Raw genomic sequence first — 15,104 nt, 5'->3', positions numbered from 1 at the left:
GAGGGTGATTGTACAGACTCTTGGCTGGTTCCTTAAGGGGCATCTACTATCAGTTGTTTTTGGAATGATCAGCTAAGAGAGGAAACGTCCAACCAGTTTGTGGGGTTTTGCATTTTGCTGTCCACATTCTTGGGACCAAATGAAGCGAAAGGGCTGGATTATGGTGGGGTTTTTTGGGTCATTTTAGGACCACACCTGGGGCATGTGGAAGTTCCCTGGCTAGAGGTCGAATCGGAGCTGCAGCTGCTGGTGACACCACAGCCACAGCAACGCCAGATCCAAGCTGTGTCTATGACGTACACTGCAGCTCATGGCAATGCCAGGTCCTTAACCCACTGAGGCAGGGCCAGGGATCAAACCAACATCTTCATGTATACTAGTCAGGTTCATTACCGCTGGATAGATACATTTTTTAATCTAGTGTGTAGTTCTTTTCCTCGATAGCTATATTTTCATAGTCCCTCTCTCTCCCTCCGTCCTGCCCTTGTGTTCATAGACACTCCAGAAAGTAAATTTCTAGTTTTCTGCAAAATGGGGAGAGAAAATTCACCTGATTGCATGGGGTAGGTGCGGGAATCTGAAGTACTAACTCTTTATTTTATTAGCTTTCCACTAATCCTCCAGGTTATCTGTACCAGCCTTCTATGTCCACAGGCTTCTGTTGCCCCTAATCCTTGAGTCTCCGGTTCTGTCATACATGTGCCTTCTTTTCCTACCTCTCCACTCTCTGCTAGGTTTAGTTTAGCTTTCACTGTACTTCTTTTTAGATACCTTCAACCATAAGATTTCCAGTGTCCAAAATATAGTTAATTTTATTGGCTGAGTCTCTTTTTCCCTTGATGGTTTATGACTTTTAATGCCTTTTTATCTTGTCTTGTTTCTTTACTGTCATTTTTAAAGTTGGATTTCAAGAGGAAGCAGAGATAAAAATACATGTTCAACATACCTTTTTAAACTAGGAACCCAGTTATCCTTTTTGTTCTTGACATATTTGATTAATATTTGTGGTATCTAAGAAAAAGAGGATTTTAACTTTTTTTCCATAGATGTTAATTTTTGAATGCTTTGTTCCTAGGATGCCTCATTGATGGACATGAATTCCTTCAGCCCTATGATGCCCACATCCCCTTTATCAATGATAAACCAAGTCAAGTTCGAAGATGAGCCAGATTTGAAAGATCTTTTCATTACAGTTGATGAACCCGAAAGCCATGTTACTACAATTGAAACTTTCATTACTTACAGGATTATCACTAAGGTAAATATTGAATGAACATTTTCTTGAGTACAGTTGCTTCTTTGAACTTTTACAACTGCTTCTTGTTGACTTTGACATTCCACGTAGACGCTTAGCTGAATTGACTTCTAGTTTTCCCACCGTTTTGAGTTCGACATTGCATCTTATCTATCCTTCCTTTGTTCTGTATGAAGTCATATTGACTTGAGTACCAGTCGCTTGTATTTTGGCAGTTGTGCTTCTTCAAGTGGGAACCTTGAAAAGGTTTTTGTTTGCAAATTATAAAGAAATATATTTGGGAAAGAAGAGCCTCAGTTGGCTAATAAAGAAAACGACTAGTTAAAAACATGATGTAACATTTTGTATTCACATTTCTTCTGAAAAATTCCAAAAATCATTTCGTTTTCCCAATAAGAGCAAGTGGCCACTTTATCCTATGTGTGAGATACTGTTCGCTGTTTAAACGCAAGGAAAGAGAAGATCTAGAATTCCAGTCTCCTGAATCCTAGGACAGGGCTCTGCAAAAAGACAGTTTTCTCTGACAAAGTAAAACCGCCATATAGTATTATCTCTCTTTTTTAAAGTCCTTTGTGTAATATCAATGTTCAAGAATTCTGTTTATAGGGGTTCTCAGTGGGGCTCCGTGGGTTAAGAACTCAACTAGTATCCATGAGAAGAATATGGGTTCCATCCCTGGCCTCACTCGTGGGTTAAGGATCCAGAGAGCTACGGTTAGGTCGCAGGCGCAGCTCTCCCTGCATGGCTGTGGCTGTGGTGTAGGTCGGCAGCTGCAGCTCTGATTTGACCCCTGGCCTGGGAGCTTCCATATGCTGCATGCTTGCTGCTCCCCTGCCAAAAAAAAAAAAGAGAATTATATTTATATAATATTTTATTTATGAAGTCTCACCCTATGTCTCTTTGTAGCTCTGAAGCTTTTGGGCCTTCTACGTATAATCATGTCTTCCAGTGCAGCCTTCACTTTGATGCCATTTCTGTTGCCTTAAAGATGTATCTACCTGTTCTCTTCACTCAGACTCTTAAAATCCTTCCTCGGTGCCTCATGTGCCTAGGGAACAAAGTACGGGCTCCTCTGTGTGACACACAGAGAACTTCCCAGTCTGGTGCCACCTGCTGTATGTGACTCATGTCTTACGCCCTACCTTTAATACAGCTGTTCTCCACGCCTGTAAAACCACTTCTTTTATCTGAACATTCGGTCTCTTGCTCTCCTCTAACTTCGCATAGGCTCTTCCTTCTGTCTGGAATGTCCTTTCCACTTTTAAACAGAAGAATTGCTGTTTACTTTTTAAGCTACAACTCAAAAGGATGCCTGCCCACTCCTCTGTCCCCTCAAGTTGAGAGCCTTTTTTTCTTCTGTTTGCTCTCATTGTTCTAACTGAACTTGTCAAGAATATAGGACATCAGGAGTTCCCGTTGTGGCGCAGTGGTTAACGAATCCGACTAGGAACCATGAGGTTGCGGGTTCGATCCCTGGCCTCGCTCAGTGGGCTGAGGATCCAGCATTGCTGTAAGCTGTGGTGTGGGTTGTAGATGTGGCTCGAATCCCGCGTTGCTGTGGCTCTAGTGTAGGCCGGTGGCTACAGCTCGGATTCGACCCCTAGCCTGGGAACCTCCATGTGCCACGGGAGTGGCCCAAGAAATGGCAAAAAGACAAAAAAGAATATGAGACGTCAGAATCAGTGTAGTGAAGAAATTAAAAGCCTATATGAAATACTTCTAAGTCTTGGTGTTTTTTTTTTTTGGTAATCTATAAAACTGAAATGATAATAGAATCTGATTCTGTAGAGTTGCTGTGAGAATTAATTGAGGGTAGGTCATCAGTGTAGAACACATTAACAAAGTGCCTGACACAGAATAAGTATTCCGTAATTGGCACCTACCTGTGTGTAGGTCAGTAACTGTGTTCACTTGTATTTATTCCCAAGGAGCTTCTCAAGGAAGATAATTGTATCTTAAGTTGTCCATAACTCTAAATGCAATCCTTGTGATATAGCAAGTAAGAAGGTTAACCTTTTGGTGAATGTGTGGAGAAATTTATAGTATCATAGTCATATCGGGAGGCTGGAAGCATGAACCTGAATCCTGCCTGCTCCCCTTCCTTGCTATTTAATTAACCTCTCTGTGCTGTTTCCTCATTTGTGAGTAAGATAATACTACTAACCTCATAGGGTCTTTGTGAGTATTTAGTGCATTAATCCAGACATACTGCTAAGAATAGAGCCAGATTTCTCCCGTTACTACTGGTATAATTATAAGCATCCATTTTCATTATCCTTTCTAGCAAAGATTTTGCGAAACCAAATTATTTTCACCTCATTTGTTTCCTTCAGAAAGACACTTTATAAGCCACCCTGTGGATTTCATACAATTCATATAAGAGAACATACAGAAGTTGCCCTCTGTTAACAGTGGTTAACAAATCCAACGAGGAACCATGAGGTTGCGGGTTCGATCCCTGGCCTTGCTCAGTGGGTTAAGGATCCGGCGATGCCGTGTAGGTCGCAGACGTGGCTCGGGTCTGCTGTGGCGTAGGCCAGCAGCTGTAGCTCCAATAAGACCCCTAGCCTGGGAATGTCCATGTGCCGTGCCCTGGGTACAGCCCTAAAAAGACCAAAAAAAAAAAAAGAAAAATTACAGTGTGCTAAACGAACCTTTACTGTGAGACTGTGTGCCAGGCAGTGTTCTAACCACTTTATACATATTGAGTCATTTAAAGCTCATATCAGTCCTAGATCATATGACTTAGCCCTATTTTGTGAGTGAGGACACTGGAACTCAATAACTTGCCGAAGATTACACAACATTGTGGCGAGCTGAGATTTAGATCTAGAGAGTTTCCTTTCATAGATGTGGGTTTTCTGTTATACTTTCGTGCAGTGTATGATGATGGCCAGCTTTCTTTCAGCTTGACTTTTATGAACTGAGTCCCTTTGTTCTACGTCTGATTGCTTTTACTACATGCTAGTATATGGACTATATATACTAAAATATGCATTGCAGGTACAAACATATAAACATTTAGTACATGTATGTTATGTTATCAAACATAGTCTTTTCTGTGTCATTTGCCAGTCACCATTTATTTACTCATATATTCAATAAAGTTTTGTTAAGTTCCAGCAATGTCCTAGGCCCTGTGCTTGTATATCGAGACTACACCAGCAATCAAGATAGACATACCCGGAGTTCCCATCGTGTCGCAGTGGTTAAAGAATCCAACGAGGAACCATGAGGTTGTGGATTCGGTCCCTGCGCTTGCTCAGTGGGTTAAGGATCTGGCGTTGCCATGAGCTGTGGTGTAGGTTGAAGACGCAGCTCGGATCCCGCATTGCTGTGGCTCTGGTGTAGGCCAGCGGCTACAGCTCTGATTAGACCCCTAGCCTGGGAACCTCCATATGCCGCGGGAGCGGCCCAAGAAATGGCAAAAAGACAAAAAAAAAAAAAAAAGATATACCCTCTGCCTTCATGGGGTTTTCAGTATGGGGGTGATGGATGTTAAACAATGATGTGTTTAAATAATTAATTATATTATAAATACTAAGGAGAATACAGAATTTTATGAGCGTGGGTACTCTGTCTAATTTGGGGGTGCAGAGATGGCTACCTTGGGAAAGTTTTCGTTTTAGAAAAATTTATTTTATTTGCTTTTTTTTTTTTTAGGGCTGCGCCTGTGGCATATAGAGGTTCCCAGGCTAGGGGTCGAATCAGAACTGCAGCTGCCAGCCTATGCCACAGCCACAGCAATGCAGGATCCAAGCCGCGTCTGCAACCGACATCACAGTTCAAGGCAACACCAGATCCATAAATCACTGAGCGAGGTTAGGGATTGACTTGTGTCCTCATGGGTACTAGTCAGATTCGTTTCTGCTGAGCCATGATGGGAACTGCTATTTTTAGAAAAATTTATATTCATGGCCACTAACATTATAAGGATAAATGCACATACTCATATGCCCACATTCACACTGGCAATCACCTACTTAGGAATACTTAGGACTGACCTGACTGCGAATAATTGTATCAGGAAACCCATGTCCCTGGCATCTGGTCCCCTTATGGGAAGTTACCCTTTGTTCTCCAGGTGAGATGTCTGAAGGGATACTTGAAAGAGGTACTTTGTCTTTCTGAGATCTAGAGATGTGCCTGGCCCTTAGGACAGGGAGGAGTAAGAACTCGGAGACTGAATAAGAGTCTTGCCTCTCACACCTGCGTCATGAAGACAAACTCATAAATGCCACCAATATGCAATTGAGAATTAAAGTATATTCTTTATTCTAAGATTCCTTTTCCCTCAAAAACAGTTTTCTAAAGTCTCTGATCTTAGAGTAGTTGTTTGCCCTTGACCAAAGGTCAGTATTTGTTGAATAAAATGCATTTTGAGGTGTAGATCACATGAGTCCCTTGGTTCTTAATTTCAAGATCCCACATTTTTATGGTCAGACCTGAAAAATTAAACACCGCTTCTGGTTTCCCTTCCATGGAAAACTGTGTTCTAGATTAGAAGCTAGGGATAAAGCTTCCAAACAGTAGGAATAACAGAGTTTGATGACAGTTTTCCAGCTTAGAAATGCCTTGTGTTCTAAAACGTTAATTTGTAGAACAAATAATATATAACTGAGAACCCTTTAGAAGTGCAATGAAGTCTTTGAGCAGGAAGAAAGGATGCACTGTCTTTAAGGCTTGTATGTATCCCCTGTTTTCATCCGTTACTGTAGGATGTTAGAGAACTCTTTTCAGTCAATGGCATAGTCATAAGGACAGAATCAACCAATTATTTGACTTGATTTTTACATCTTCTTCCTGCCAGAATTTATACAGCATTCTTTTATGTTTACTTGAAATGTTGGAGATTCTTCAGAACACGTAAAGCTCAATCTTACTTTAACTGCTTAGTGTTTGAGTGTTTTTATTGTTAATGCCAGTTTATTTTTGGAAATCAGTAGTCAACCTGTGCATATGTGCTGGTATGAGGAGGTGTTCAGTAAGGGTGTTTAATGAGTGACTCTAGCCATGGTTTGTGTGCATATGTATGTATGTGTGTGTCTTTGCATATATATGTACACATACCAACTTGTATATATATTGTTAAACTGTGTGTCTGCTAGATTGAGTTTTCCTGTTTTTACCATTTCCATAACTTGTACTATTTTGCATAATAGTTAAGATTTCACGGTGTTTTTTGAACATGTAGTTCCTTGGACTCCTGCATCTCATTTACTTCCACTTTTCCACTAAAAAGGGAATGTTTTGCTAAGATAATATTGTATGATATTCTAAACACCCATTTTACGAGAATAAACCTTGGCAAGTATAGTTCTTGTGAGCCTTATTTTATGACAATTAAGATCGCATCTTATTTTGACTTAAACTGCTTAATTTTACAATTGTGTTCATCTCTGTGGGTGTTTGATAGTTCTGGTGAGTGTGAAATATATAATGTGTTATTCCATATTTACTCCTCCAGGAAAATCTCAAACTTAATGTTACTGTGTATAATTTTCTTAAAAAATTATACAAGTTACCTTTGTTTAAAATGAGAGGTGAGTATGCCTTATCTAAGGTATTTTTTGTATTTGTCTTGGAATTCAGGTAACAGGAGTGAGGTTGATACTGTACCCATGTTTTTCTTGTCATATGGGTTGGAGTAGATTTTTGGTTTGTTGAGAACAGATATTTTAATGTATTTGCTTAATTTTTAGGAGTTTAAGCATTCAACTCAAAATAAAATTCCTTGAGAAATGACAGAAAGATTTTTTTTCTTCACATGAAATTTCCATTAATAACATTTTTAAACAGTGGTAAAATCTCTCTGTATAATGTTAGAATTTTCGTATACTAAAAGCAAATTTTAGCAAAGCAATTCATTTGAGCAAATTCCAGGAAAACATTTTTTTTTTCTCAGTTATGTTCAGGTTATTTTCCAAATTGCAAAAATAGAACTTTCCTCAAATTCTGAATTCTGATCATCTTGAGAAATGAAATATACTTGAAACCTAAATTCGGAACGCACTTTCCTGTTAGCAGGAAAGTCATGCCAAAGATAATAGTAGTTAAAATCTTGTGGAAGACAGATGGTTTCTCTAAGACAGATTTTTCAGTTTGGATTTTAAATTCGAGCATGATGTTTGCTTTCTTTCTGGAAATACTGGAAAGTGTGCTTTGTTTCATCTGCTACATGAATTGATGACTGCAAAAAAAAAAAAAAAAGTACAGGCTGACAAACACTGAATAATTAGAATTTGTTAGTTTTTGAGACCCATTTATTTCAGAATGTCTAAAATAACTTTGGGCAAATGTCTTCTGTCTTACATTGCATGTGCTGTGATTCTCTCCAACCTTCTCCAGACATCTCGTGGGGAATTTGACTCCAGTGAATTTGAAGTTAGGAGACGTTATCAAGACTTCCTTTGGTTGAAAGAAAAACTTGAAGAAGCACACCCCACTCTGATTATTCCCGTAAGTTTACATTTTTTTCTTCATGGAAATAGCTGCCATTTTGTCTTGTGAATCGTTAGGGAGCCGAACATCCAATTTCAGCCCTTTAAGTCAGTATAATTCACTTATCTCAGAAACATTTGTTTTTAAACTTTTCAATCGATGGGCAGATTTGGTTTTTTTTTTTTTTTTTTTGAAACTATTGTACCGTGTTCAACTTTACAGTATTTGGCTCTAGCACTGTGAATTTTGAAAAATTATTTTTATAAGAAATGATCACATGTTGAAAGAGTCTTCCAAAAAAGAAAAGGTGTAGAATTCCTGATAATCCTATGCCACATAATGCTCAGATGCTTTAAAATTTTTTTTTTTTTTTTTTGGCCCAGCCATTGCCAGAAAAGTTTATAGTGAAAGGAATGGTGGAACGCTTCAACGATGACTTCATTGAGACACGCAGAAAGGCATTGCATAAATTTTTGAACCGAATTGCTGATCACCCAACTCTAACATTTAATGAAGACTTCAAAGTTTTTCTTACGGCACAAGCTTGGGTAAAGAATTTTGTGTATACTCATAGTATCTCCTTTAGTATCTGTGTGTTGCATATAAGTTGTATGCTTCTTCTTTTTACCTTTATAAATCAAGTAGCAATGTCCTTGAATTATGATGGATTTTATGCATAGGAGTGTTATCCTTCAGATACAACCCAGAGTCAAGTCTGCGTAAACTTATTATGGAAATCTTTTATCTTTCTCACATATATATAACTCATATTTCTCTTGGTAGCTGTTGTGTTTTTGTTTGTTTTTTGTTTCCTTTTCTTTCTTTCTTTTTTTTTTGTGGCCAGGGTACTCCTTGCATATATACCCAATACTGAAAAATACGTAAACATTTTTTTTTTTCTTTATACAGTTGCACCTGCAGCATGTGGAAGTTCCTGGACCAGGGGCTGAATCAGAGCTACAACTGCTACACCTCAACCAGGGCAACACTGGAACCCTGATGCATCTGCGACCTATGCCACAGCTTGTGGCAATGCTAGATCTTTAACCCACTGAGTGAGGCCAGGGATTGAACCCTCATCCGCGTGGACACTGTGTTGGATTCTTAACCCACTGAGTCACAACAGGAACCTCTAAATATCTTTTAAGTGATATGAATTTTAAGTAATAATGGATCAAGGCTTTTCAAGTTAGGATAAAATTTTTTATTGGATGGATGGGTGGATAGATAGAGGGATAGATAATTTCCTTGCTTTTCCTTCAATTAATGTGGAGCATCCTAATATCTAATACAGAAACCTTATATATTCCTTTTCTTTTCTTCTCTGAAGCTATAACTCACCAAGAAGGATGACAGATAGGATAAATGGTCAATATTAAATACTTACCGACTGATGTTGAGTTTTCTCTCAGTTGTTGCCGAAGGGATAGAAGCTAAAAAGTGATCTTGATAGGACTTGGTGTCTGGAAGTCCTATGTGGCTTATGTGAGATGAATTTGTGGCCTGACTCCAGACCCTTAGAAGCTGTCAGAAACATTCTCTGCCATCAATAGCTGCAGTAACAGCTTTGCCACTTGTGACTTGTGCTGTTTCCGATGATGCTTTGCTCTAGCAGATGATGGGGTAGCTGTGTTGCCTGGTCAGGGATGGCATCTGTTATTATTCGCACACAAAATCATCCTGACATGGAAATCAACAAGTTGATATATTTCGTGTTAAGACCTCAACAAAAGAAAGTCTGGACAAAAGATAATGTGTTATTTAATATTGGGGTAAATAATATATAATGTTATCTGTGGATTTGGTTGTCAGCATTGTTATGTATAGATTTTTGTGTGTGTATATGTTCTTTAACTTCTATTTGATCCCAAACCCATATTGAAACATGTGCCACAGCCATCATCAGTATCCCTTTTCCTCCTTCTCCGGCTTCTTTTTTAGTATGCGATCCTTCTGAAGGGATGCTCTTGTGTGGTGTAGCCTTTTATAGCATCTCTACTTTGCAAGCCTGTAGCTCATCCTCCTTGGTTAACTGTGAAACAGCTAGTTACGTATTTTATTAAAAGCCCCTCTCCAAAAATAGCCAGTGGAGATAGAGTCACAGCTTACCCAGGGAAGTTGGTGGAGGAGCAATGGTCAGGTTTGCCAGCCATGCTAGTGACTTTAAGAAGACAAAGCACAAAAGAAACAAGAAGACAAAGCAGGTTAGTGCTTTGCAGTGAAGCCCCTGCAGTCAGACTGGCGGGACTCTGATCCTTGTCCACCAGTGCATTGCTCTTGACCTCGAGCAAGCGCTTTAACCATTCTGCGCCTCTGTGTTCTTCTGTAAGATGAGAGTAATAATAGAACCTACTGTGTAGTGTTAATGTGAGTTACATATATAAAAATGCAAGAGAGTTACCATTGTGGCTCAGTGGTAAAAATCCCAACTAGTACCCATAAGGATGTGGGTTCGATCCCTGGCCTCGCTCAGTGGGTTAAGGATTTGGCATTGCCGTGAGCTCTGGTGTAGGTCAGACTTGGCTCAGATCTGTCCTTGCTGTGGGTGTGGTGCAGGCCGGCAGTCCCAGCTCTGATTGGACCCCCAGCCTGGGAAGTTCCATATGCCATGGATGTGGCCCTAAAAAGACAAAAACAAAAAAAAAGCAAGTATTGTACCTGCAACATATGTAAATGTTAGCTATTATTATTATAAAATTTCATGGTGTTAATGAGTTATATAGATCAAAAATGGAAGTATTGTACCTGTGGCATATTAAGCTCTTAATAAATGCTAGCTAGCTGTTATTATAACTAATGAATTAATGAAATTTTCCATTTTTTTCCCTCTTGGGAATAGTTTAGACCCTGAGAAATCTCCTAATCATTTTTCTATTAAATTTCTGTTATAAAATCTAGAGTTCATCTCAAATCATCCTTTTGATCTTCTCTAGTATCTCCTTAAGCAAGATCCCCTCAATTAAACTTTGTTCTTGGAAAGATCCATGCTCTGAGGCAGCATGTTGATGTGTTTTACATGAAGACTTTGAAAAGGAATATTATTATCAAGGAGACCTGTACCCTAAATTCATCTACTTGAAACCAATAGTTTGCAAAAAGATGTATATAAGAAACATGTTATTATCTTTATTTTATTCTTCTAATTAAGTTTCTTTTTTGTTGTTGGGTCTTGGCATATCACTGTTGCTTCATCACAAATACTGTATTTCTTTTGTTTGTTTGTTTCTAGGAGCTCTCTTCTCACAAGAAGCAAGGGCCTGGATTACTTAGCAGGATGGGGCAGACCGTCAGATCGGTGGCATTGTCAATGAGAGGAGTTAAAAGCCGCCCCGAGGAGTTCATGGAAATGAATAACTTTATTGAAATATTTAGCCATAAAATAAATTTGATAGATAAAATATCTCAGAGAATCTATAAGGAAGAAAGGGGTACGTAAAGTCCCTGAAATGGGATTTCAAAGTTGTTGACTTTCTGATGGATCTTTTACATGTATTGATGCCGTGGGAGCAAGACAGCATCAGCTTTAGCATTTCTTGTTAGTTATTCTTAGGGTTTCCATCTCTGCTTAGTGTCCATCTGCTATTGTTTATCTCTTAGAGCCTTTAAACGTATTAATCAGAGTCATTTTAAAGTCTAGTCTGATAATTCCAGCACCCCTGCCAAAGCTGGTTCTGATGCTTGCTTTCTCTTTCAGTTGTGTTTTCTGCCTTGTATGTCTTTTTTCATGGCAGCAGGACATGATGTGCCGATAAAACGAACTGCGGTGAATAGGCAATAGGCGTTGGTAATGTGCTGAGGTGTGGGGAAGGGGCAGTGTGCTCGGGATCCATGCTGAGGGTCTCAGGCTTTTGGTGAGGCTGTGCCTGTGGACTGGGAGCTTCACAAAAGTTTAATTTTTTTTTTTTTGAGCTCTCATTTTCAAGGAGAATGCACAGTGGCCCAAACTTGAGGGCTTTCTTGGGCTTTCAAATGTGAAACCTGCTTGTCAAGATGTCATTGAAAACAATGGAATTTTTTAAGAAGTAGTTTTGGGAATCTGAGCTACATAGAGCATTTCATTCATAAACCATGAAGGATCCAGAGATCATAACTAGTGGTTTCTCTTTTTATTTCTTATTCGATTTTCTTTGATTTTGCTTTATTTTGTCTTCCTCAGCTTCTTTGGCAAATATGTATTGACCCCATGTTATGCTGCTGCTTTGTGCTAAAGAGCAAAGGGGTGATGAGACAGTACCTCCCTTGAGCTCATAGTCTTAGCTGACAAAGGAGTTATATTAACAGACAAATTACCATGCCCCTCCATTAAATGTTTGCACACGAAGGTGGTTTAAGTGCTATCTAAGCATTGTTTAGAATTTCAAGGAAGCTCTCTATGTAAAAGTAAATACTGCATGGGTTTAATGACACACAATGATAGACACACAACTTGAGAGAAGAAATAAAGGAGAGCATTTTATTTTCTAGAAATATTAGTTATTATGGCATCGGGAGAGTGCAGTTTGGAGGGGCTCTAGTGTTCATTAAGCCTAATGTCTTCCTTAGGTGACAACTAATATTTCTATTGTTTTTTACATTTTTAAAGTTTTTTCCGTTTACTTGAACATAGAGACTTTTGAAATTCTAATAGTTTAGTAAAAAGTTTAATGTAGAGCAGTATGACATATTTCAACTAACCCTAATGAGTAGTAAGATTAAACACAGAGAATTTAATTGTGTTGATATGAATAGTAGACTAAAAATCTCTCTGTGTATACATTCCCTGCCTTTGAAAAGCCATCTATCATTCAAAGTTGATAGCGTAAAAGCAAAAATACAAAAATACACAGATTTTAAATGAAATCCAAATTTTTGAATAAATGGCTTATCAAGCATTGAGTAGTCTTTTGTTCATCATTCTTTCATTGATATGAAAATATTTATTAAATACATTATGTATTAGGCTTTGAGATTAAAAAATAAGACTCAGCCCTGTTTTAAGGAGCATATGTCCTAGGAGTATGAGAGTTATGCAAGCAGTCATAATAGAGTGGGGTAATAGAAGTATTAAATTATGATAGGCTTTAATAGACATATAAAATTATAATAGGCTCACTGAAGACAAAGCATCTGAGAATCCCTTGGAACAGAAAGAGAAGAGATTTATTTGTGCTAGGACTTAAAAGATTAGAAGCAGTTTGTCAGATGATAGAAAATGGTAGCGGGCAAGGAAAAAAGACATGTGCCGTGTTTGGGTTAGGAGAAATCATGAGCTGTTTATGAATGAGCAGTTGGCTTGGCTTGAATTAGAAATATCTTTGGGAGAGAATCGCAGAAGGTAGACCTGGAGAAGCAAGATAGGGACTGATCACAAAGGACTTTCTAGTCCAGCTAAGAAGCTTCCATATTTCTATACTGTGACAAAAATTGAAACAGGAAGAATTGTTGGACGTCCCTTGCAGTATTGCAAGTTAGAGATGCTGATGACAATGGGAGTGAGGACAGATAGGTAGATGGTGGGTAAGTGTGTGGATGGTAGATGGAGAGGGAGGTGGGCAGATAGCTAGATGGATGGATGGATGGATAGAAAATTATCAAGAGGGGTTGAATTGGTGGTTGGCTCTGTGCAGGTGTGAGTCTAGGATGGCCCCACATTCTTTGGCTTGGATCCCTAGAAGTAATTACCATTAAGTAAGACATGTAAACAGGAGAAGAGGGAAAAGAAGTCGGGCTTTTTTTAGGTCATGTTGCCTCTGAGACACTAGGTGTAGTTTGTTTGGTAGGCAGAGAAGTCCGTGATAGATATGGGCGTCGTGTACTTTATCTCCCAAGCCAGGGCTCTTTAGAGCACGAAAAAGGATGTTATTATTGATTATGTCTGAACAGCAGTCATTCCAGGAGTGATCTGAGCAGAGTGGGATGGCAGGTTTATTTAATGAACAATGATATCCTTATTCTTTTTTTTTTTTGTCTTTTGTCTTTTCGTTGTTGTTGTTGTTGTTGTTGTTGCTATTTCTTGGGCCGCTCCCGCGGCATATGGAGGTTCCCAGGCTAGGGGTTGAATTGGAGCTGTAGCCACCGGCCTACACCAGAGCCACAGCAACGTGGGATCCGAGCCGTGTCTGCAACCTACACCACAGCCCACGGCAACGCCGGATCGTTAACCCACTGAGCAAGGGCAGGGACCGAACCCGCAACCCCATGGTTCCTAGTTGGATTCGTTAACCACTGCGCCACGACGGGAACTCCGATATCCTTATTCTTATGTTCATGTATGGAAACATGTGAGAAAAACAAGGTCCTTTCTTATTGTCTGCACTGTGGGGATTTTGAAGACTTCTATAAATGGAAGACCTTAAATTTTTTTTAGACTATCTTGACGAAATGAAAGAATATGGCCCAATTCATATTCTGTGGTCGGCCTCAGAAGAAGATCTGGTCGATACTCTAAAAGGTGTGGCCAGCTGCATTGACAAGTGCTGTAAGGCCACCGAAAAGCGGATGTCTGGACTCTCGGAGGCCCTACTTCCTGTCGTCCATGAATATGTGCTTTACAGTGAAATGTTAATGGTAAGAACACTGAGTTACAATTTTACCTTAGTCCCTGACCTGCTTATGAGCTTGATAAAGGCAGTTTCTATTACTGTTTGTTCATCACTATCTTCTATTCTAGAAGAATGCTTTGCGCATAAATATTTCTTCACTGCATGAGTGAACTGATGAGCAGAAGAACATGTTCGTAAAAGACAAAAATGTTCAACAGTAGCGACACTTGTTTTTAAGATTCTACATAGAGTTGAAGCATCCTCAGTCCCAATTTACATAGGGAATAGGATGAGTTTTTCCAACCTTTCTAAAATTTTATTTTAAAAATGTTCAGCACTTTAGACATTTCTTTTCATGAAAGAGTTGCTTCCCTGCTTCTAGGTACATTTGATTTAGCAATATATTTAGTATCAACACATAGAAAGCACTTGAGGAGGATCGTGCTGTTTGGACTGTCTTCCGGATGCTTCTGAAAAACATTAACATGTTTTTCTTTCACTCTTTGAAAAGGCTTTTATTCCCCTCACATCCAAGGTTGGCATTTACCCTCCTCCCTTCAAGTGAAGGTTTTCAGGTATTAGGATTTAGCGATGCTCTCTGCAAAGCTCATTTTTTCATCCACTATTGTCCGCTGCTCACAGTTGCTTGGGCAGTGGAATGGAGGACCTCAGCTTTCTGCTTTAGGGTGGCGGTGGAGGAAGAGTAGCTAACAGTTCATTTATAGCCCATTTCTTCTGCTGTTGATGCTTGAATCCGTGTCTGGTTTCTGTTTTCATGGACTCTTGATTTGGGGGGATTTAATGTCTTGCTTAGCCTTTCAGCATGAAATCCGCCTCTTTCATATTTATCATGCTTAGGTTTTCCTTTCGCAGAATCAGTAAATGTT

At 39.2% G+C, this 15,104-nt stretch overlaps 1 protein-coding gene across 2 annotated transcripts in view; it reads left to right on the top strand.

The window, feature by feature from the left end:
- The window catches only part of SNX7 (sorting nexin 7), a 92,540-nt gene that overhangs the window by 25,316 nt on the left and 52,120 nt on the right, over positions 1 to 15,104 (top strand). For both annotated transcript variants that reach the window (XR_007135607.1, XM_047785221.1), the window contains exons 2-6: positions 1,076 to 1,258; positions 7,604 to 7,714; positions 8,080 to 8,244; positions 10,926 to 11,124; positions 14,043 to 14,242. Coding sequence is in view for 1 of the 2 variants with exons in the window: in XM_047785221.1 (XP_047641177.1) it covers positions 1,076 to 1,258; positions 7,604 to 7,714; positions 8,080 to 8,244; positions 10,926 to 11,124; positions 14,043 to 14,242 (858 nt within the window). In the remaining variant the exon portion in view is untranslated. The remainder of the gene's footprint in view (positions 1 to 1,075; positions 1,259 to 7,603; positions 7,715 to 8,079; positions 8,245 to 10,925; positions 11,125 to 14,042; positions 14,243 to 15,104) is intronic.

The sequence above is a fragment of the Phacochoerus africanus genome, chromosome 6 (assembly GCF_016906955.1).
Source record: "Phacochoerus africanus isolate WHEZ1 chromosome 6, ROS_Pafr_v1, whole genome shotgun sequence".
Classification (NCBI taxonomy): Eukaryota; Metazoa; Chordata; class Mammalia; order Artiodactyla; family Suidae; genus Phacochoerus; species Phacochoerus africanus.
This window is presented reverse-complemented; position numbering and strand designations above follow the sequence as displayed.